Raw genomic sequence first — 20,906 nt, 5'->3', positions numbered from 1 at the left:
TGTTGGGCTTAATTAGGAAAGGAATAGAAAAGAAAACTCATGATATACTGCCCCTAGTAGACTTGGCTGCTAGTCCTGATGGCTCTATGCTATCTCCAAGATCGGAGGCAATGTGCCTATATACACTAGTTGCTGGGGAACATGGACGGGAGGGTGCTATTGCACTCGAATCCTACTCGTGGGTTTCCCATGGGCAGCTGGTTGGTCCCTGTGTGATCAGAATGCTGGACTGGATGTACCCTTGGTCTGATCCAGCATCAGGGCCCTTCTTTTGTTCTTAAGTGCGGTAGCAGATGATCAGAAAGAGCCTGAGCCTCAGGAGAGCCATCGCTGCCAGTCAGAGCAGGCAGTACTGGGCTAGATGGACCAGTTGTCTGTATCCATGGCCTCCACCCCCATGCAACCCAAACAAATTTAGGAAGCCCAAACGAGAGCTGGCCAAGTCAATAGATCCTTGAAAATCAACTTGTGGCCCTCCAGATGTTTTGGCCTACAGCTTGCGTCAGCCCTGGCCAGTATAGCCAATGGTGAGGCATGATGGTGTAAAGCAAGCACGCACCAGCAAAAGCCGGCCCTTGGACTGGATTTAGCACAGATCCCCGGAACAAACGCTCACAGCTCACAATTTGGAGGTTTAAGACCATTTATTTAGAAATGGGTACGTTACATGGGATTAGCATACTAAAACTATTAAAACATGCATATATAGAAGAACCCAGAAAAAGCAAGCCAGAAAACTAAAACTACAGTTCATACATCACCCAACCTTGGAGTCAGCCAGCCGCGCTGAACTCCCCCCACAAAGTATTTTTATAGTTTCTTTTCTCCAACTCCTTCTCCCCTCCCCTTGGCTTTTCATACGTAGTTCTTTCACACCTCCACCTGAGATGTTAATGTCTCTCAAGGCCGGGCCGACATGCCTCAAGCGGTTCCTGGCTTCACCAGTCTCCCCCATGCAGCTGGGCCGCTTATCTCCCTTTTCCTATGAACCATAACAATAAAATTAACACATTAAAAGACAGGCCAGCCCCAGTTCCATTCACCCATCCCTTACAGATGGGAGTTGTAGGCCACACATCGGGAAAGCCACCAGTTGCCCATCCTTGCTGCAAACGGCGTTATTTTCATAGGGACGTCCCTTATGTAAATCAGGGTCACGCTTGCCCCTTGCCTCAGGAGTTTGGCATCCTTTGAAAACAGGGCATTGGGGCTTTATGCTGCCCCCACATGCACATCTTTTCTGAGCAATGCCGATGTGCGCTGTTTAGAATCGGCAAAACATCCGAGACGAATGCGATGCGACCAGAGCAGAGCTGCAGGAACTTCAGCAGCGGCTTGAGGCAAGTGTGGAGGAAAAAGACACCTTCAGAAGGCGACTGGAGGAGAGCGAGAAGGACCTGCGGCATAACCTGGAGGAGTGAGTTGTTTGCAGAGAAGGGGGCCCCATGTGGGTGGGGGTGCAATTGGTTCCCCTTTGCAATCACATTTTGAGGTCTCCTTGCCTTGTTTCCAGCATCGTCCTAGTAGGATCCGGGCACCTTATGCGTTTTACTCAAGAGTGAGCCTCCATGCTTCAAAATGCCTACTTTTCTTCTTTGTCCTCTGCTTCCCTTCTGCCATCTCAGATGGTTCCAGCTGGGCCTGCTCCTTTCGTGACCAATCCTGAACCCCACAATGAACCCCATTTTAGGAACGCATCTTGGCTGGCTTTAAGCAAGGCAGCTGGATAATACCTGACCACAGGGCTGAGTTCCTACCAGTGCTGGTGCTTTTTCTTTGCACCTACCACACTTCCCCTGAAGACCTGTAAAACCAGGCAGGCTCCCATGGGAGAAGGCGGTCTTTCAGGTAGCCTGGTCCCAAGTCATAGAGGCCTTTATAGGTCTTTTAAAAAAAAAACAAAAAGGAGAAAAACATCCAAGTAAAACCAAAAGAAGAAAGAAACTAGTCATCAGGATATAAAGAATTTATTTGTACGAAACCCAATGCGTTTTGGCCTGTGTCCTATTAAAAGCCTTCTTCAGGGGGCTGTAAACATTACAAATCCATTTTTAAAAATTGTGGGACAACTCATGAAGTTAAAATAGGCATATGATATAAAGTAACTCAGAGATATTGCCACAGGGGCCTATGTACATATATAGGTTTTAAAAGTTATACATGTTACATGGGACTACTAGGGCCTATATATAAATGTGTGTCCATTTTAAAGCATTTAAAATTGTTATACATTAGAAATGATTGACTTCCTTACTTGTTAGAAGATGTCTGCAGATTTTCCTCTAGCAATAAGATGTCTCCTCTAATCATTTGTTGGTTAGAGAAGAAGGTCAGTCAGGGCCATGATCAGTAGTTCCCCTAGTCCTCCGTTCCTTCCCAAAGATCTCTCAAAATGGCTCAACATCTAAGGTCCTCCTCCGAGCGCCTACTCCGAGGGAAGCTCGGAGGATGGCAACAAGGGAGAGGGCCTTTTTGGTGGTGGCCCCCCGACTGTGGAACGGTCTTCCCGATGAGGCTCACCTGGCGCCAACATTGTTATCTTTCAGGCGCCAGGTCAAGGCTTTTCTCTTCTCCCAGGCATTTAACAGCATTTAACAATGCTAAGTTTGTTTTCTAACGGATCCCAGAACTTGTTTTTTAAATGGATACTGTTGTTTTTATCCTGTTGTCTTTATGTTTTTGATGGTTTTAAATTTTGTATACTTTTTTTAATGTTTACTGTTTTTAACTTTTGTAAACCGCCCAGAGAGCTTTGGCTATGGGGTAGCCAAATTACATATAATTAATTAATTAATATTTACTTGAGCTAATAGTGAGAACTAGTGAAAGGCCCCTGTGTCAGAGGTAGGGAAGGGCCCAGCACCAAGAGAACCCCCCCAAGTCTATTCTCTGTTACCTGAAAGGTGGGGACCTCTTTTCCCCTTCTCCTACGCTCAGGAGTCAAGGATGTTTTCTCAGAAATGCAGCTGATCGTTGGAGTAATGAATGAAATGCCGTGCCTAAAAGACTCTATTTTCTTCTCCCTTTCTAGGCTTTTCCAAGTGAAAATGGAGAGGGAGCATCACCAGACAGAAATCCGGGACTTGCAGGACCAGCTTTCTGAGATGCACGATGAACTGGACGGCGCGAAGCACGCAGAGGACAGCGAGAGAGAACTGCTCATTGAGGTGAGACGTCTCGGTGCAGCTGGAGGATGGGCTGTGGGAACTAGTGGTGGGTGAAACTGAGCTTCGTTCTTTCAAAAAAGAGGGGAAGAAATGAGCAGGCCCGGTCTTAACTGTGTTTACTGGAATATTTACTGCTTCATACGTAATGGCCAGAATCCTCCGCCTTTTCTCATTTCCACGTGCGGCCGAATCTCTCTTGGAATATCCGCTCTTTAGGAGCAGCTGCCCATTGAGAGGTGCCACCTTTTATGTAATGTATTTGTGACAAGTAAACTCTCCGGGCCTTTTGGGTGCTCCTTGATGGAATCCTAAGAGCTATTTGTCCAGAAAAGTCTCTTTATATGGAAGCAGATTTCGTAAGCAGAGCTGCTTTGAGCTCCCGCCATCTGTAGTTTGCGTTCTGTGCCATGCTCAAGAGACATTTTGACAGTCAAGCAGGAGATACTCTGAAATCAGTCAGGTCTGGGTTTAGCATGTACCTGGATGAGAGGTCACTTGGAATGCTGTTCAGAATCCTTGGAAGAAAACTCTTGTATATACATCCCACATAACGTGGCTTCACCATGTTAGCTTGCATGTCGAGGGTTGGCTGGTGCTGTGAGTGCTCAGCCCTGAAGTGACCTTTTTCCAATCCTGGATCCCTGAGGTCAGTTGTTGGATCCTGGGCTAATGCTTCCATTGGAAGGTGCGACGACACCGACCTTATACAGAAGGCCTTCTCAAGCCAAGTGCTGTCTCTTGAAAAGCCTGAGGAAAGGGTAAAAACAACACAACCTCTCCCCTATATATGAGGGAACAAGGTAAAGAGTTTTGGCAAATAGGTTCTATTTCTGAGGTACAGAACAGCAGGTGTATTTTTAGATGTTTTTACACTGTGTAATATAGCAGGTAATCACTCCGAGCTGACGTGTGGTATGTGGTAACAGAACACAAAATAAAGTTTATTGAAATTTAACAAATCAGAGAGGTCCACCTGGCGCCTACACTGTATACTTTTTGTCGCCAGCTGAAGACCTTTTTTATTTTCTCAGTATTTTAACACCTAAATTTAAACTTTGCTGTTTTAATTCTGTATTTTAATCCTATATCAATTTCTGCTGTGTGGTTTTATCTTGGTTGTGCTTTTTATATTGCATTTTGAATTTGGGTTTTTAGATTGTTGGATGTTTTATTATGTTCTTAATGGTTTTAATTTTTGTGAACCACTCAGAGAGCTTTGGCTATTGGGCGGTATAAACATGTGATAAATAAATAAATAAATAAATACATCTTTAGTATTTCAATTTAAATCAAACCTGCATATTTTTATATTCAAAATAACAATCCCAAGTCCCTTAAAATTCTCACTCCTCACACCAAACACTCTCACAAAGCACAAACTAGACTAAAACTCCCAGACTAAAACTCCCACTCAAACCAAACAAACAACCACCTAAAACCAAACTCTCAATCCCCTCAGCCAACCTATTTATACTCCTCCCTCCCCCTCTCTCACCGCATCACTAGCCACACCCACTCAGTCAAACATTCCACACTCACTAGATATACAAACTCCAGACATGCCTAAGGGACAGAAAGGTGGGTATTGCCACAGAGGGCCACATAGGAAGGGCCTGGGAGATGTGCAAAGTACCTCGGGATCTTCTTTTTCAACAAAGAAGTCTTGAACGAGGTGGTGGCATTGGAGATGCTGAACTGTTTTCCTCTGAGCCAGTTACCTGATAGAATTTGCCCCCATCCCTTCAGCTTTTTTCTCCCACAGGAGAAAAAGATACATGGACACACACACACCAGTATCTTTTTCCTCTCCAGGGATGATTTTGACGGGGGGAAATGGCCCCTTGGGGAACAGAGAAGGATCCGCCACCACCACTTCCTGCTGCTGCTCCCATCCAGCTTAGAGCCTCTTGAGTCTGTGCTAAAGTTAAAGAGAACTCAGGAGACTATGCGGCATCTTGTGGCGACCTGAGCTGGAGCGACGCAAGGGCTTGATCCAGAGCCAGAAACAGGGCAGGCAGAACGTCCTGCTCTAGTGGCAGCAAAGGGTAGAAATTGCAGCTCCTGCTCTTTGTACCAGAGGCTTCATCTTGCATTCCAGTCACAGGGGGCGATGTTCCCCACGCACCTCTGTTGCCTTCCGCACCTGGAGAGGCTTCTGAGGCTTCCACAGACCTAGTCCCAGGTAGCTCAATGAGGTCGGTCTCAGCCTTGAGGCTGACACTGAACACAGCTCCGAGGACCTTGGAAATGAACATCTGCTGAACCTGGTTTTGAGATGCCTTTTTGTTTATTTAAGCCAGCCGTCCCTAACCTGGTGCCCTTCAGTCATAGGGGACTGCAAATCCCATCATCCCCCAGTGAGCATGGCCAATGGCTCAAGCAGCACAAGCTGGACCATTGCCCTCTAACGTCTCTCTCCTTGAATGGGTTTAGGAGCTGATGCAGCTGAAGGAAGACCTGCAGGCCATCCTGATGTTCAAAGAGCAGCAGGAAGAGGTCCTGAGGAAACGGGAGCGAGAGCTGACCGCCTTGAAGGGGGCCCTGAAGGAAGAAGTGTCCAGCCACGACCAAGAGTTGGACCGGCTCAAAGAACAGCACGACCAGGAGCTCCGGACTCTGAGAGACGCTTTGGAGGAAGCCACAGAGGTCAGTGGGATGCAAACCCCACAGTGGGCATGTGATGGGGCGTTGACGCCAGCCGTCTAAACCGGTCTAGTATTCTATTGAAACCATTTTTAGCTGTCTAAATGGTTTTAAGTTTTATATATTTATATTTTTAGGCTGCCTTTTGTTGTTGGATGAAATTTAATAGGGATAAATGCCAAGTTCTACATCTAGGAAAGAGAAACCAAATGCACAGTTACAAGATGGGGGACACTTGGCTCAGCAATACTACAAACAAGAAGGATCTTGGAATTGTTGTAGATCACAAGCTGAATATGAGCCAACAGTGTGAAATGGCTGCAAAAAAGGCAAATGCTATTTTGGGCTGCATTAATAGAAGTATAGTTTCCAAATCGTGTGAGGTACTGGTTCCTCTCTATTTGGCCCTGGTTAGGCCTCATCTAGAATATTGCGTCCAGTTCTGGGCTCCACAATTCAAGAAGGATGCAGACAAGCTGGAGCGTGTTCAGAAGAGGGCAACCAGGATGATCAGGGGTCTGGAAACAAAGCCCTATGAAGAGAGACTGAAAGAACTGGGCATGTTTAGCCTGGAGAAGAGAAGATTGAGGGGAGACATGATAGCACTCTTCAAATACTTGAAAGGTTGTCACACAGAGGAGGGCCAAGATCTCTTCTCGATCCTCCCGGAGTGCAGGACGCGGAATAACGGGCTCAAGTTACAGGAAGCCAGATTCCTGCTGGACATCAGGAAAAACTTCCTGACTGTTAGAGCAGTACGACAATGGAACCAGTTACCTAGGGAAGTTGTGGGCTCTCCCACACTAGAGGCATTCAAGAGGCACCTGGACAGCCATCTGTCAGGGATGCTTTAAGGTGGATTCCTGCATTGAGCAGGGGGTTGGACTCGATGGCCTTATAGGCCCCTTCCAACTCTACTATTCTATGATTCTATGATTCTATGAATTGTCGTAAACCATCCAGAGAGCTTTGGTTATTGGGGAGTATAGAAATGAAATAATAATAATAATAATAATAATAATAATAATAATAATAATAATTCTTACTTTGGCCTACAACTCCCAATGGTGAGGGCTGAGGAGAGTTGTAGGCCGAAACAACAGGAGGGCCACAAGTTGGCCGCTCCTGCTCTGGGCAAGGCAAGCCACCCCCTCACAGGTGGGGAGCAGCGGCCTTCCCCCTCCCCACACCAGCGAAAGCCATCCTGCTTCAGAGTCAAGAAGGGCTAATTGCAGACTCCCTGTCAACCCCAGACAGCAAAACCCAGCGTCTTCCCTCCCAGATGTGTGTCGCTTCAGCTCAGCTCCCCACTTTTCATTTGCTGTCATTTGCAGTTGAGGCTCCCTCCTCGAAACGCGCTCAATTACTAGGGAGCGTCTCGGAAAGACAGCGTGCGGGGGCTGAAGGCTGTCATTACGGTGTCACAAATAACACTGTTTTGCCAGCGCTCTCGTTTCCTCTTGAGGGCTGTGCTCTCCCTTCCCCTCTTGCCACCACGGCTGATTTTAATTTAGGGGAGGGGGCTTGGTACGGAGCCAGAACTGCCATGGTGGAGATTGGCATCGAGACACGGGGAGGAAAGGTGGGAGGGCAGGGGGAACAAACAAGTTCGGCCTGTGCCAGGCAGACGAACAAATCCAGTGAGCATGGGTTATGTGAGAGTTACATTCAAAAAGAAGAAGGCAGTCGTGTGAATGATTCAATATATACAAAGTGTCCAAAGCACACAACTACACAATATACATACAGTGATGAATAGTAGCAAACAACCTTATCTATTTACAATATATAACTGATGCATAGCAATCAGTTTTGTTGGCCAACTACCATTTGTCCAACAAAACTCTGCAAGAAAAGTGCTTCTAAATAGTAGTCACTTTACAATTATTATTATTATTTCCATGTATAGTCTACAAAATCACAATTATTTAACATGACACAGGGCTGATAATGACATCTGATGAATACCCTTTTAAACATAAATATATTTTATAATAGAAGGTTATATTTGTTATTTTCTTGTTCTTATATGTGTTGTAAAACTTTACGACAGGTCTCCGCGGTTTATTATTCCTGTTTGCCCGAGAGCTTTGTCATGCAACACGGCAACCCCCGAGGCGGTTGGATATGCAAAATGGCAGCCGCCTAGGTCCGGCATCTGGGCTGTTGTGCGATTGATTCCACGTGGGTTAAAAAAACACCCATTGCAAAATCATGGAATTCCTCTTGTTTCCCAAGCCGGCATTATTTCTATCTGGCTGTTTCTTTTAAGACACGTTGTAAAAATCTCCCACGCTAAGTCTTTTGGGATAACTCGGGTGTTTGGAGGTTGGTTTTTTTTTTAAATAATCACAATGCTATTTCAACAGCCAAAATTCACAGAAGTGTTGAAATCTTTTCTTTGCGGTGATTCCCGTCTGTTTCATCTGCAACCTCGGTTTGTGATTCTGCTGTTGGATCCTTCGTCCTTCTCTTGTCTCTTCCAGCCCTGCTTGCGGCAATGCATGCCATGTGGAGCATGGATGCTTGGAGGACATTTCTTCCTTTTCTGAGAGCGTGTGGGGTGGCTCCCACTAGTGCTGAGTTTTTGGTGCCTTTAAGGGTGGCAGAGAAGGAGGCAGACATAGCTGTCCCACTGGGCTCTATGGGGCAGCTCTACTTCATTTCTACGGGGCTCGTGCAAGAGAACTTCTTGGCAGACTGCGCTTTGCGGTGGTCGACTGGAGGCGTCCCTAGGGCTCCAGGATGCTTCCCGTGCTGTCTGTGGTCATGCGTTCAATCCATGCCGCTGTGCCTTAATTCTCAAAAGTGGGCCCAATTCTGCTGTGGCCCAGCCTCTCTATTATCCTCAGGCTACTGCAGAACCAAGCAGAATGCCTTTGCTTCATGGTGCCTCACAGCGGAAACGGTGAAAGCTGTATTCTTAGGACCGGAGCTTCAGAGCTTTCCTGTTTAAGCCCTGACAAGTCCACAGGCTTCCTGTGAGAAGGAAATCCACCTGAGCAGTGAGGCCCAGTCATCTCTGGGAACGCGAGTTAATATTCTACTTGCGTTGTACGACCTTGGCCACATTGGAAAGCCAAGCAAACGGAGTGCGACACAGTGAATGTCTAGCTAAGTGGATAACGGCTTGTTGATAGGTTAATCCTTCCCTGCTCCGGCTGCTTATAGCCATAGTTTGTGTGTGGTTTTCGGCCCTCTGTATACTAGGAAATGAAATGGTGTGTTTATGAGGAACAGTGGTGTGGCGTGCTCTGTCACTTACCAAAGTAGAGGGCTGTGGAGTCAACCTCCGCTCAAAATCTACACTTGGGTTCACACAGAGCTTCTCCACCTGAGCGATTTATTGCACACTCATGATGAGTCACTCATGGAAAGTTTGCGGGTCCTTTTCATGATGTCATCAACCTCCAGTGCCTCTCCTGCTGTTTTCAAGCAAGAATCCATCATTTTATAAAACCCTGAAAATGCAGTAATAAATGGGAAAAGGTGTTATAAAACAGGGCCATCTGCTGGCAGTAGAACTGAAAAACATGGGAAGGAACTGGCAAAAACAAGGGTGTTGTGTTGCTTGTTAAACCTGCAAAAACTATTTGATAGCAATAGTGGATAGCAATATTTCTTGGTTCACCCTCCCCACCACACTGTGAATTGGGTCCCTCTGATGCATGCACTGCTGTTTCCTTTCTGGTTTTTTAAGATAACATTTTCCTATAGAAAAGAACCTGGTCCTCTTGGTGCTGGTGGTGCATCCATGTGGGTGCGCCATTTATAGAATCATAGAATAGTAGAGTTGGAAGGGGCCTATAAGGCCATCGAGTCCAACCCCCTGCTCAATGCAGGAATCCACCCTAAAGCATTCTTGACAGATGGTTGTTTAGCTGCCTCTTGAAGGCCTCTAGTGTGGGAGAGCCCACAACTTCCCTAGGTAACTGGTTCCATTGTTGTACTGCTCTAACAGTCAGGAAGTTTTTCCTGACTGGAATCTGGCTTCCTGTAATTTGAGCTCATTATTCCGTGTCCTGCACTCTGGGATGATCGAGAAGAGATCCTGGCCCTCCTTTGTGTGACAACATTTTAAGTATTTGAAGAGTGCTCTCATGTCTCCCCTCAATCTTCTTTTCTCCAGGCTAAACATGCCCAGTTGTTTCAGTCTCTCTTCATAGGGCTTAGTTTTCAACCCCCTGATCATCCTGGTTGCTCTTAACACGCTCCAGCTTGTCTGCGCCCTTCTTGAATTGTGGAGCCCAGAAATACACAATACACTATATGAGGCCTAACCAGGGCCGAATAGAGAGGAACCAGCTTGTGATCTACAACAATTCCAAGATCCTTCTCATTTGTAGTATTGCTGAGCCAAGTATCCCCCATCTTGTAACTGTGCATTTGGTTTCTATTTCCTAGATGTAGAACTTGGCATTTATCCCTATTACATTTCATTCTGTTGTTTTCAGCCCAACACTCCAGCCTATCAAGATCACTTTGAAGTTTGTTTCTGTCTTCCAGGGTATTAGCTATCCCACCCAATTTTGTGTCATCTGCAAATTTGATAAGCGTTCCCTGCACCTCCTCGTCCAAATCATTAATAAAATTGTTGAAGAGCACTGGGCCCAGGACTGAGCCCTGCGGCACCCCACTCGTTGCCTCTCCCCAGTTTGAGAAGGTTCCATTGATAAGTACTCTTTGAGTCCGATTCTGTAGCCAACTGTGAATCCACCTAATAGTTGTTCCATCTAGGCCACTTTTAGCTAGTTTGTTAATCAGAATATCATGGGGCATTTTGTCAAAAGCTTTGCTGAAGTCAAGATATATTACGTCCACAGAATTCCCATCGGGTAGTCGGAGTTACCCGATCAAAAAATGAGATCAAATTAGTCTGACAGGAATTGTTCATAACAAATCCATGTTGGCTTCTAATAATCACTGCACTGATTTCAAGGTGTTTACAGACGGACTTCTTTATGAACTGCTCCAGAATTTTCCCAGGGATGGATGTCAGGCTGACTGGTCTGTAGTTCCCAGGTTCCTCCTTTTTACCCTTTTTGAAGATAAGGACAAAGTTAGCCCTCCTCCAGTCATCCAGCACCTCACCCGTCTTCCATGATTTTGCAAAGATAATAGACAAAGGTTCTGAGAGTTCTTCCACTAGCTCCTTCATTTCTCATCCCTTCTTTGCTCAAGACCCGACAACTCACTGCTGAATGTGTGACCAGATTCCGCTCAAAGGCATCGCGACCTCCGGGACCCTGCGGTCAGGTGATGTGGATGTTCTGCCTGTAAAGTTTGATCTGTGGAGGTGTTGGTGGCATGTTGCTGGAATAGGTTTTGCCACTGTGCATGTTTTTCTCACTTGGATAGTCCCCTGAAATGCAGCAACGCTTTAGTTAATAGCACACAAGTGATCTCCCAAAGTAACATTACCAGCCAAGTTTCGTCGCTAACCCAGAAGTAAGAAAACGTTAAATCGGTGACAGGAACAGAGCTAGACAGAGATATTTTGTGCCTAAGGCATGTCCCTCCAGCAACTAACACAGAGCCCCATTTGCTGGGAATTGACCTTGTTCAAGTCTCACTAAAGTGAAGCAGAGCTACGCAAAAGCGCTGCTCCTGACAGTTTCCATCCTTTGCTTCGGGGCTTTCGCAGTGGGAACAACGTCCTGGTGGATTGCGTCCGATGGGTCAGGCCTGCCTGTCTCCCACTCTCCAGCCTTTAACGGTACCCCATGCCTGCTGCTTGAGGTGGCTACTGCAACTCAGCTCACGATAGGGTTGCCTCTGGACATGGGCAGGTCATAGGTTCGATCCCTGGTGTCTCCAAGTAGGGCTGGAAAAACGCCTGCCTGTAACCCCTTGGCTGCCCGTCAGTTTGGACAATTTTGAGCTAGATTGTCTACTCGATAGGAGGCAGCTACCTACATTCGTCTTGCCATTTCTCCACAATCTCCTTTCAAAGAATTTGTTGCCGACAGCATTGGGTTGTCCAAATGGATTATCCGTTTACAACAGGGTTTTTTAAATGATTTTTTCTTTCTTAGAAATGCCTTGTTTATTCTGAGATGTCTGTGTTCGCGTACGTTCTAGCTCAAAGCTGTCTTGAGCTGTAATCCAAAACACATTTACTTAGAAGTAAGTCTTGCTGAAATCAAGGGGCTTTACGTCTGAGTAAGCTTGAGGCATCGGCTCAGGAATTTACAATTAAAAGCCTTCAAAATGAGGCAAGTCCAGGGATCGGACTTTCAGCTTAAAGCCTAATTCTGACTGATAAACTGCCCAAGGTAAAATGGGTTAATCCAGTCCCCGCTGTCTTGTCATTAGCTTTTTGATAATTAGGCCAAGTAGACAATAATCCACTCCCAGGCGAGGCACGTACCCTACGCCTGCCAGGATTTTAGAACCCAAAGGTGAAATTCAGATCTGTTCTTCTGGTGGTCTGTGCATCATGGTACACCTAGAAGTGAGCAGGCCTAACCCTAGCAGATCTACCAACATTTTTCTCCCTCTGCCATAATACTAGAACCCGGAGTCATCCCATGAAGCTGATTGGTGGGAGATTCAGAACAGATAAAAGGAAGGACGTCTTCACACAGCACGTAGTTAAACTACAGAATTTGCTACCACAAGATGTCGCGATGGCCACCAATTTGGAAGGCTTTAAAAGGGGGTTGGATAAATTCCTGGAGGAGGAGGCTATCAATGGCTACTAGCCCTGATGGCTACGTGCTACCTCCAATATCGGAGGCAGGAAGCCTATATACATGAGTTGCTGGGGAACGTGGGTCGTAGGGTGCTGTTTCACCTGTCTCCTGCTTGTGGGTCCCTGGTCAACAGCTGGTTGGCCACTATGTAAACAGAGTACTGGACTAGATAGACCCTTGGTCTGATCCAGCACTGCGCGTCTTATGTTCTTAACGCTGGATATTCTTTGGAATTGCATTCAACTCTGTCTTGACTCCACTGAGGTTCTTTACTCCAACAACTCTTTGAGGTTGACAGCTGGTGGGCCACTGTGTGAACAGACTAGATGGACCCTTGCTCTGATCCAGCAGGGCTCTTCTTATGTTCTTATGTAAGTTGGCTCATCCCAAATGTTATACTTTGAGAGTTTAAAAACAACAACCCTAGGTCCTACTTTATTTTCTGTCTACGTTGATTGCAGTCCGTTTTTAGCCCAGCCCTCTTTAACCTAAAGTCTCCTCCTTCCACTGCGTTGCCCTTGCTGGCTTGACCACTGCTTTTGCTGTATTTCTCCTGTCTGCAATATGTTTGTTTTGGTGTCAGCTGTCCAGACAGTGCTGTCCCTATATCCAGTTAAGATAACCAGCTTAAGTCCACATCCAGCATTAAGTCTATTTGGTAAATTCATCCGGAAGGTCACAAGGGCCAAGTCATCAAGGCAAGTTCTGGTCCCATCCAAGCTGTACCTGTCCGGGAGGAAATTTAAGAGTTTGCTTTGAACATGGCTGCTGATCCGAAGGGATTGTGGCCGTTGCGAGCGCGCTTAGCTGTGCATCTCAAGTGCTGTCCTGAGCTACATGGATGCCGTTGTAATGCTGTTAGTGATAACGAGCCACCTTGTAAAGCTGCAGCCAAGATGGATTTCTGCCTTGGAGAAGGAGGGCACGGAGGCAGCTGTAGCTGTAGTTTAGATGCAAGAGTTGAAGGACTGGGATTGGAGAGAAATTGACATGCGGTGTTTTAATCGGCATCTGAAATCAAACATGGTGACTTTCTGAAGCCCAAGACGTGTGGCTCCACGAGACAATCTGGCCAGGGTGCTCCAAGACTCCTTGGGGATGCAGCTCTTGGACTGCACGGCTCTGCTTGTGCTCCTAAAAATATTGCCCCTCTCCTTGGATTTCTGGTCCAGTTGCCCCAGCTCCTGCTGGGGAGCGACCATCTCTCAGTGGTGGAGCCCCCGCTTTGCAGGCAGAAGGCCCCGGGTTCAATCCCCAGCTTCTCCAGGTAGGGCTAGGAAGGAATCCTGCCTGAAACCCTGGAGATCCCTTGCTGCCAGTCTGTCTCTACAACACTGGGTTAAGAGGGTCGGACTCTGTATAAGGCAGCTTCCTGGGTTCCCCTGCCCTTGGCACTTTTTATATGTAGGATGCTGAATGGGGTGGGGGAGATCTTATGCAGGACAGATGTTTGCAGCTGCAGCACCATTTCATCAGTAATACCTAGTTCTGCCCTGAGTCCTTTTCATGTCTATTTTATTAGTTTAGTTTATTTGAATGCTTATAGCCCACTTTTCAGCTTGAAAAAAACAAGCTCCCAAAGTGTGGCAGCAACCAGCTAATAACAAATTATCGATGTGGTAGGTTTCAAAACAGCCAAAGAGTTATAAAAATGGAAGCAGGATAAAAATCAGTACTTTACAATAGTGGGATAAAGTAATTCAGGGTGAGTCCAAATAGGCACTACACCATAAAATCAAATGAACAGCCTGGTTTTTTTTTTTAAAGGTATCTTTAGTTGAGTCTGAATCTTAAAAGAGTGGTGCCACCACGAAGAAGGCTCTGCACACGGAGACGGTCCTTGCCTTTGAAGCAGACGTAATTCCTCCATCTCAGTAATCCTCATCTTCGTATTGCAGATGGGCAGGGGCTGAGTTTAAGGTAGCCCCAGCTTGCCAAAGACTTTCTCCTGTGTTTCTGACTGAGCCGGTATTCGAACCAGGGGCCTTCCCATGTCCCACTCTTCACTCTGCCAGTGCACCAGTCACAGTTTTTCAGGAGCAATTTCCATACAGGAAGGATGTCATCGCCTCCTCGGCTTGGGAGATTGCTTCCTCCCAGGTGCGTTGTGCTAGGAAGAAACCAGGGAGTGCGAACCAGGGGGTGGATCTGGCCCTTTTAGTCCTTTCCAGCCAAGTCCAACAAAACTGCGCTTGGCGCGTCTCTTCTCCTCGCAGTCTGTGCAATTCCTCTGGCATGATATGCAAGGAACGAACTGGGCCTCTTCTGCCCGCCATTCCATCTCCGGACAAACATACATGTTGTTGCAAGGAATTTATGCCTGGGAAGTCAGTCGCTGGGATTGGAGGCCTGGTAGGCCGGTCCTTGGAAGCGCCTTTTAAGGGTGCCTTGAGTTTGTGATACAACTCCAAGCATATCTGGATAAGGCAGCAGCTGACTCCGGCCTTTGTCTGCAAGAATCTCACTCAGCCAGTTCTGCGGGTTGTGTTGTGTGCTGGGTGTTGACAGGAGTGAGCACTTTTTAACCCTTGGAAGAGTCCCTGTGAGTCACAGAGGATGAAGAAGATAGCGCCAATAAGTTCAACACAGGTCTCCATCGCCAGACCTTGAGCCGCCTGAAGGGGACCCTGCAAGGAGCTTTCGGACAACCTGAACAAGGGGGCGTCGGTAACCTGGGTTAACCTGGTCAGTGACGTTTCCCAAAGACTGTGTGTGCTGGGACCATGGTGTGTTTTGCACGGCATCCACCACCACCCCGGTCCCCCAAACAGGTTATAACTGATGCAAGTTGGATTCAGGAAGGGTTGTGCCTCCTTTGCCCTCAGGGAGATCCAGACATCACCTGGGTCAGGAAAGCGAACACCACCTCACGTGTGATTTCCCTGGGGGAAGGCATGATTTTTCGAGGGGGGTGCAGTCACACCCTCCAAAAATGCCTCCACTTTTTAAACACCTCCATTGGCACCAATGGAGGCTTTTTAAAAGCCTCCATTGCAGCGTGGGCCGGGCAGCAGGGAAACTCTTGGCACGATGGAGGTTACCCGTCCCTGCCGTATTCAGTCATCATCGACTCTCCTGGTTTTGAGGACTTCGGCTGCGTTGTATTTTCTTCCCAAGTTTTTGTTTCCGTTTACAACGTTGCAGTCATTTTAACGTGGACTGTTAGCATCTTTTTAGGCAGAAAGCCGGGCTATAAATATTTTAATGGTTTTAAAAAACAAATAAGCAGTTGAGACAGAGACTGGAACTTTGCTATGAATGTCTTCTTCCAAGATCTATAAACAAGGGACAGATATTGAGAGAGATCTGCAAGAAGGCTGTTAATGGTGCTCTGTGATATTTACCTCTTGCAAAGTATTAATTAAAACACCCGCACATCCCGGCTGTTCCGTTTTGGATGGTGAACTTCATACCTCTCAGCTTTCACCTCCAAGTGCCGAAGGGAGTTTTCATGAAAAGCACTTGGTCTGAGGGTGATGAGACTGGGACGGTGGCAGAAATTATTCTCCTGGGGGAGTTGGGGGGGAAAGAAAAAGAGTGGAGGGGGGAGGGGAAAGGGTTTGTGCTTCAAATGCAGAGCAAAACTTATTAAAGGGCAGTTCATTTGAGTGGAAAGTTAACCTTTGTACAGCTTCCAAGGTCTTTGGAGACCTGTGGTGGTTTGGTGATTAAGGGCCGGTCACACCGCGTTGGATCGCCTTGGACGGCCTTTACTCGTACACCCTGCTTTCATCTGCAGCCTCGTGATTCTAAATTATGTTTCGGGAGGGGGGGCGGGGTGGAGAGAAAAACGTGGGACACGTTTTCAAGCATGGTCCTTTTTAAAGAGCATCTTTTTGCGTTCCCTTTTCTGGTGGGCTCTTCCAGTTATGCTCAGGAAGGGCTGAAGTGGGCAGGAGAACTCGGAGGAATGGGCGCGCAGAGCGTGACGGGATCCGTGTTAAGAGGGAGCGATTCCTCCTCCAGATGGGCTCAGTTTTGTAAAGGAGTCTTTGGGGGACGTAGAGTTGACCGTCCCACTTTCTCAAGCTCGATTTTGATCCGTTCTGGTGCAAGCCGCCTCAAGAAAGGGAGGCACAATTTGGATCATAGAATAGTGGAGTTGGAAGGGGCCTTACAAGGCCATCGAGTCCAACCCCCTGCTCATTGCAGGAATCTTAAAGCACCCCTGACAGATGGCAGATGGCTGTCCAGCTGCCTCTTGTAGAATTTTCAGTCTTGTAGCATTTGCAATGCCGTCTCTGTGCCAGCTGCTTCAAATGGCCCTCGCACTCCCCGTAGCCAGCCAAGAAAGCTGTTGCAGGGTCGCCCGGGGTGGGTGATGCATCCAAAGAACCCCCGGCCCCGGCCATGTGTATCGCTCCCCTGAGATCTCATCCTTTCCTTTCCTTTCCTTGATCCTTCCCCAAATCCACACTGTAGGCAGGCCATGGGCCGAGATGCCACCTGCATGGTGGGATTCCAGTTCCATGACACAGGAAACTGCCCTAAAAGTGCCCCTAGGAGTGGGTTTGACTGTCATTTTGATCATTCAGGCAGCTGGGGGAGCGAATGAAAGAAAACCATCGATACCTTCTGGATGGCGTCTCGTCTCCCAGCCCGCCCTGGCGTCCTACACCCAGTGAGCAAAAGCGGGAGGCTTAAAGGAAAGGCGGCCGCTTGCTAGACAGCAAAATGCTCTGCTCTAGCCTGCCGCATTGCGAAACCTTGAAGACAACCCCCGGCGACGGCCCTAAATAACAAGAGGCAGCCCGATCCTATCTTGCTAGCCGTCTGCGGCCTTCCTGACAATTCACTCGGGGCCCTTCACAATGTAAAAGAACGGCATTCAGGCTCAAAGACACAATACAAACAGGAAGAGGAAAGTGGAGGAACTGGGGAAATAAGCGAACCCGGGTACCAATTTTTAAATAGGGCAGCTGGGTCATTGTTAAAGTGACCAGGTGGGGCGGCTGTGGTGGAGACCGTTCGGGGAAGACAGCAGGTCCCAGCCAGGCCAGTGGAGCGTCCCTCGCGTCTTGCCTCTTTTACTGATTCAGGCTGACAGTCCTCGATGGAAACGTGCGCAGCGCCATCCGATCGGTTAATGAGTTCCTGTTCTGTTCTGCAGCCTTCTGTGTCCATTGAAAGGTTCCGGTTAGGTAATCGGAGACCAGTTTGTGCTCATTCGCCAGTTATGGAGAGGATCTCCCTCTCTGCGTGATGCAAACAGCGGAAGGGTGCTACTGGTTGGGGGATGCCTGAGAGACGTTGGAGGACGTGCAAGTGGACAGACAGGGATATGGCTGTTGGGCAGGCCTTGCGTTAGTGACCACGCGGTCTGTATTATTCATTTATCTATTTATTTATTACATTTATATACTGCCCAGTAGCTGAAGCTCTCTGGGCAGTTTACAACAGTTACAAACAGTAAACATTAAAAAAGTACACAAAATTTTAAAAAACCATCAGAAACATATAGACAACGATATAAAAACAACAGTATCCGTTTAAAAACAACAGTTCTGGGGTCCGTTAAAAACAAACTTAGCGTTGTTAAATGCTATTAAATGCCTGGGAGAAGAGAAAAGTCTTGACCTGGCGCCTGAAAGATAACAGTGTTGGTGCCAGGTGAGCCTCATCAGGGAGATCATTCCACAGTCGGGGGGCCACCACCAAAAAGGTGGGAACTGTCCCCCAGGTGTGTCCAGGGCTGGCTGGCTTTGGTCTTTGCCTTCGGCTGCCCCATGGCTGGTCACTTGCTGCTTTAGGGCCCAGAGCTCTCTGGGGTTCTCCCTCCTTAGTACTGCAGATTAATTATTGACGTATTATTTTATTTGTTTATTGCATTGCATTTCTATACCGCCCGATAGTCAAAGCTCTCACAAAAGTCTCGGAGACGTGACGTAACGCAGCAATGCTGCTGTGCAGTTTTGCCGCTTCTATTATTTATTATTTAATGGTTCGAATGTATATGCCACAAAAGTATCAAAGCGCTGAATGTAAAACGCAGTGGTCTAAAAACAACAATAAATATAATGAGAAAAGCAGCCCAGTAAATTCCACATGCTATTGTGTGCTACAAAGCGTAGCAGGCCGGGTCACACTTCAGGAAAAATTTTGCAAAGAAATGAGTTTAAAGAAGACGTCTAAACATCAGAACCGTGGAGGCCTGTCTGATGTCAATGGGCTCCATCACAGCAGCATTTCATTGGACTTTCGTCATGCCTGGCTAGCGGTTTTGCAGCACGGTGCTCAGATGAAGTCCTGCCTGTCCTGCAGATACCCGACCTCTTCCCCTCCCTTTTTCATGTTTTCCTAGAGCGGGGAAAGTCTGGATTATTTCCCAAAAATGGAATTAAAGACCCCGTGTAGTGCCATCCTCTCGCTATTTCCTTTGTTGGGGGCGTGTGCTTTGAAGGGAGATCTGGTCGACGAAAGGGAGGGGGGGCTTCTATTTGTTACGTCTGCTGCCTTCTGTGATTTTACATTTTTAAAGTTTGGATGATAATGATGATTGTATTGAATTTGTCTCTACTGTTTTTAAGTGTACACCAACCTGGTAACCTTGTGCTTGAAGGCCGACTTGTACATTTACCATGTAAAGAAAATAAAAAGAATTGAGCCTTTTTCACATTCACCTTCCTCATTCGAACCCTCACCTCCAGGCTTGGCTTTCAAGAAAGGAGGGTGATTTCTGCAGTGGCCAGTTTATTGCATTTGTGTACCGCCCCATAGCCAAAGCTGCCTGGGCGGTTTGCGTCCCTTCTGCCCCTGCAAGAACCACATGGCCTCCTCCCGTTCTGTCCCTCTCCCGGTTAACCAAGGGCCGTCTCCGTCAGGACGCCTTATGTCAATAGCCGGCCTCCAGATTCATGACAGCTGCCTGTCAGTGCCGCTCATCTCTACGGGTGTCGCTTAGGAACGGGTGCGCAGCGCACCCATGCCAAGACGTCTGTTTAAGGCAGGTTAGGAAATGGTTCCCCCCCCCCGCCTCTGGGTTCAGAATTCGTGTTACGTCCTTCTGAGCCACGCCGCCGTGTGTTCTGTTTCTAGAAAGCGGATGCCCTGTCCCACGCCAGGGCTGCGGCCGAAGAGATGCAAAGCAGTGCAGAGGACCGGGTGAGGGAGATGGCGGAGCAGAGCCAGCGACTGAAGAAAGCCCTTGGGGAGCTGGAGGGCCAAAGGAAAGACCTCCAAGAGGAGCTCGAGCGCTTGAGAGGAGACAGGGACAACAAGGAGGAAAGAATGAAGAGTTACCAGGTGAGTTCCAGTGCGCACCAACAGCACAGGTTTTAAAACGCCTTTTTATGTTTTATATTACCTTCATATCCTGCCCTTTTCCCCTCTTGCAAAGAACTCAAGCTGTCTAACGTGGTCCTCCTCCTCCTCCCCCTCCCCCTTTTATCTTCACCACAACCCTGTGAGGTAGGTTAGGCTGAGAGTTAGTGACTGGCCCAAAGTCACCCAGTGAGCTTCCAGGGCTGAGTGGGGACTGGAACCCGGGTCCTCCAGTCGCTGCTCTAACCACTACACCGCACTAGCTCTCTTGCAAGTGAGAAGGTTTAGAGCAGGGGCGTTGAACCTCTCTTGGTCTGAGGGCCAAATTCAGTTGAGGGGAAGCTCTCGGGGGCCGCGTGCCAGTGATGGGCAGGGCTGACGGCGAAAGGTGGGCAGAGGCAAAAGGGGCGGCCGCCAAATGCCACCATATTGTAGCGTAAAATTCTTACTGCTGGCCGACCAAATAAAAGAGTCTTTGCCTGATGCGGAAACAACGTCAGTGTAGGCTCCAGGGGAGCTTCTCGGAGGGAGAATTGCAAATACAAGGATCAGTGGAGTTCAGGAGTCCCAAAGTGGGTGGGGTGGGGTGGGGTGGGGGAGCCCCACATGTTGGCATGCTGGTGGGGGGCGGGCGAGGTGGAGAGCTGTTTCCTCGGCTCTTCCAGATGTAATCAAGTCTCTTCCGGCAGAAAGAGAAGCAGCGTTTGGAAGAGGCACTGGGGCGTGCAGAAGAAGACGCCCAGCAGCTGCTGTCGGCCAAATCCTCTTTGGAAGCCCAGCTGGAGGATGCCCAGGTAAAGAAGAGGTGATGCTATTTGCAACAATTGCACCTTCGCTTCTGCAGCAGGGAGTGGCTGGCTCTTTTTCACTGCCTTTCCAGCAGTAATCGTTGACTTCTTTCCTCTTGATAGCATCCCTGACCCTGTCACGTCCTCCAAACTTTCTGTTACCACCTTTCTCGCTTTGTTTCACCAAAGATGATTTCCAGCGCTGTGCTGTGCTGTGTGGCCCAGTATCCAGTGCCCGTACACTGGTGGGATCCACTGCTAGCCCAGATGGGAAGCTAGCAGATCCTGCAATGATCGGGACAGGTCGGCGTAGCTTTCGAAAGGGAGTGCCACCGACCTGCCCTGTGCTGGAG

At 47.9% G+C, this 20,906-nt stretch overlaps 1 protein-coding gene across 4 annotated transcripts in view; it reads left to right on the top strand.

The window, feature by feature from the left end:
• The window catches only part of CGNL1 (cingulin like 1), an 80,401-nt gene that overhangs the window by 39,110 nt on the left and 20,385 nt on the right, over positions 1-20,906 (top strand). For all 4 annotated transcript variants that reach the window (XM_063142842.1, XM_063142844.1, XM_063142841.1 and 1 more), the window contains exons 6-10: positions 1,269-1,417; positions 3,032-3,167; positions 5,601-5,813; positions 19,541-19,747; positions 20,455-20,559. In XM_063142842.1, coding sequence (XP_062998912.1) covers positions 1,269-1,417; positions 3,032-3,167; positions 5,601-5,813; positions 19,541-19,747; positions 20,455-20,559 — 810 coding nt within the window. The remainder of the gene's footprint in view (positions 1-1,268; positions 1,418-3,031; positions 3,168-5,600; positions 5,814-19,540; positions 19,748-20,454; positions 20,560-20,906) is intronic.

Source organism: Elgaria multicarinata, chromosome 16, assembly GCF_023053635.1.
Source record: "Elgaria multicarinata webbii isolate HBS135686 ecotype San Diego chromosome 16, rElgMul1.1.pri, whole genome shotgun sequence".
NCBI lineage: Eukaryota > Metazoa > Chordata > Lepidosauria > Squamata > Anguidae > Elgaria > Elgaria multicarinata.
The sequence above is the reverse complement of the archived record's forward strand: the minus strand, read 5'-3'. Positions and strand labels throughout refer to the sequence as shown.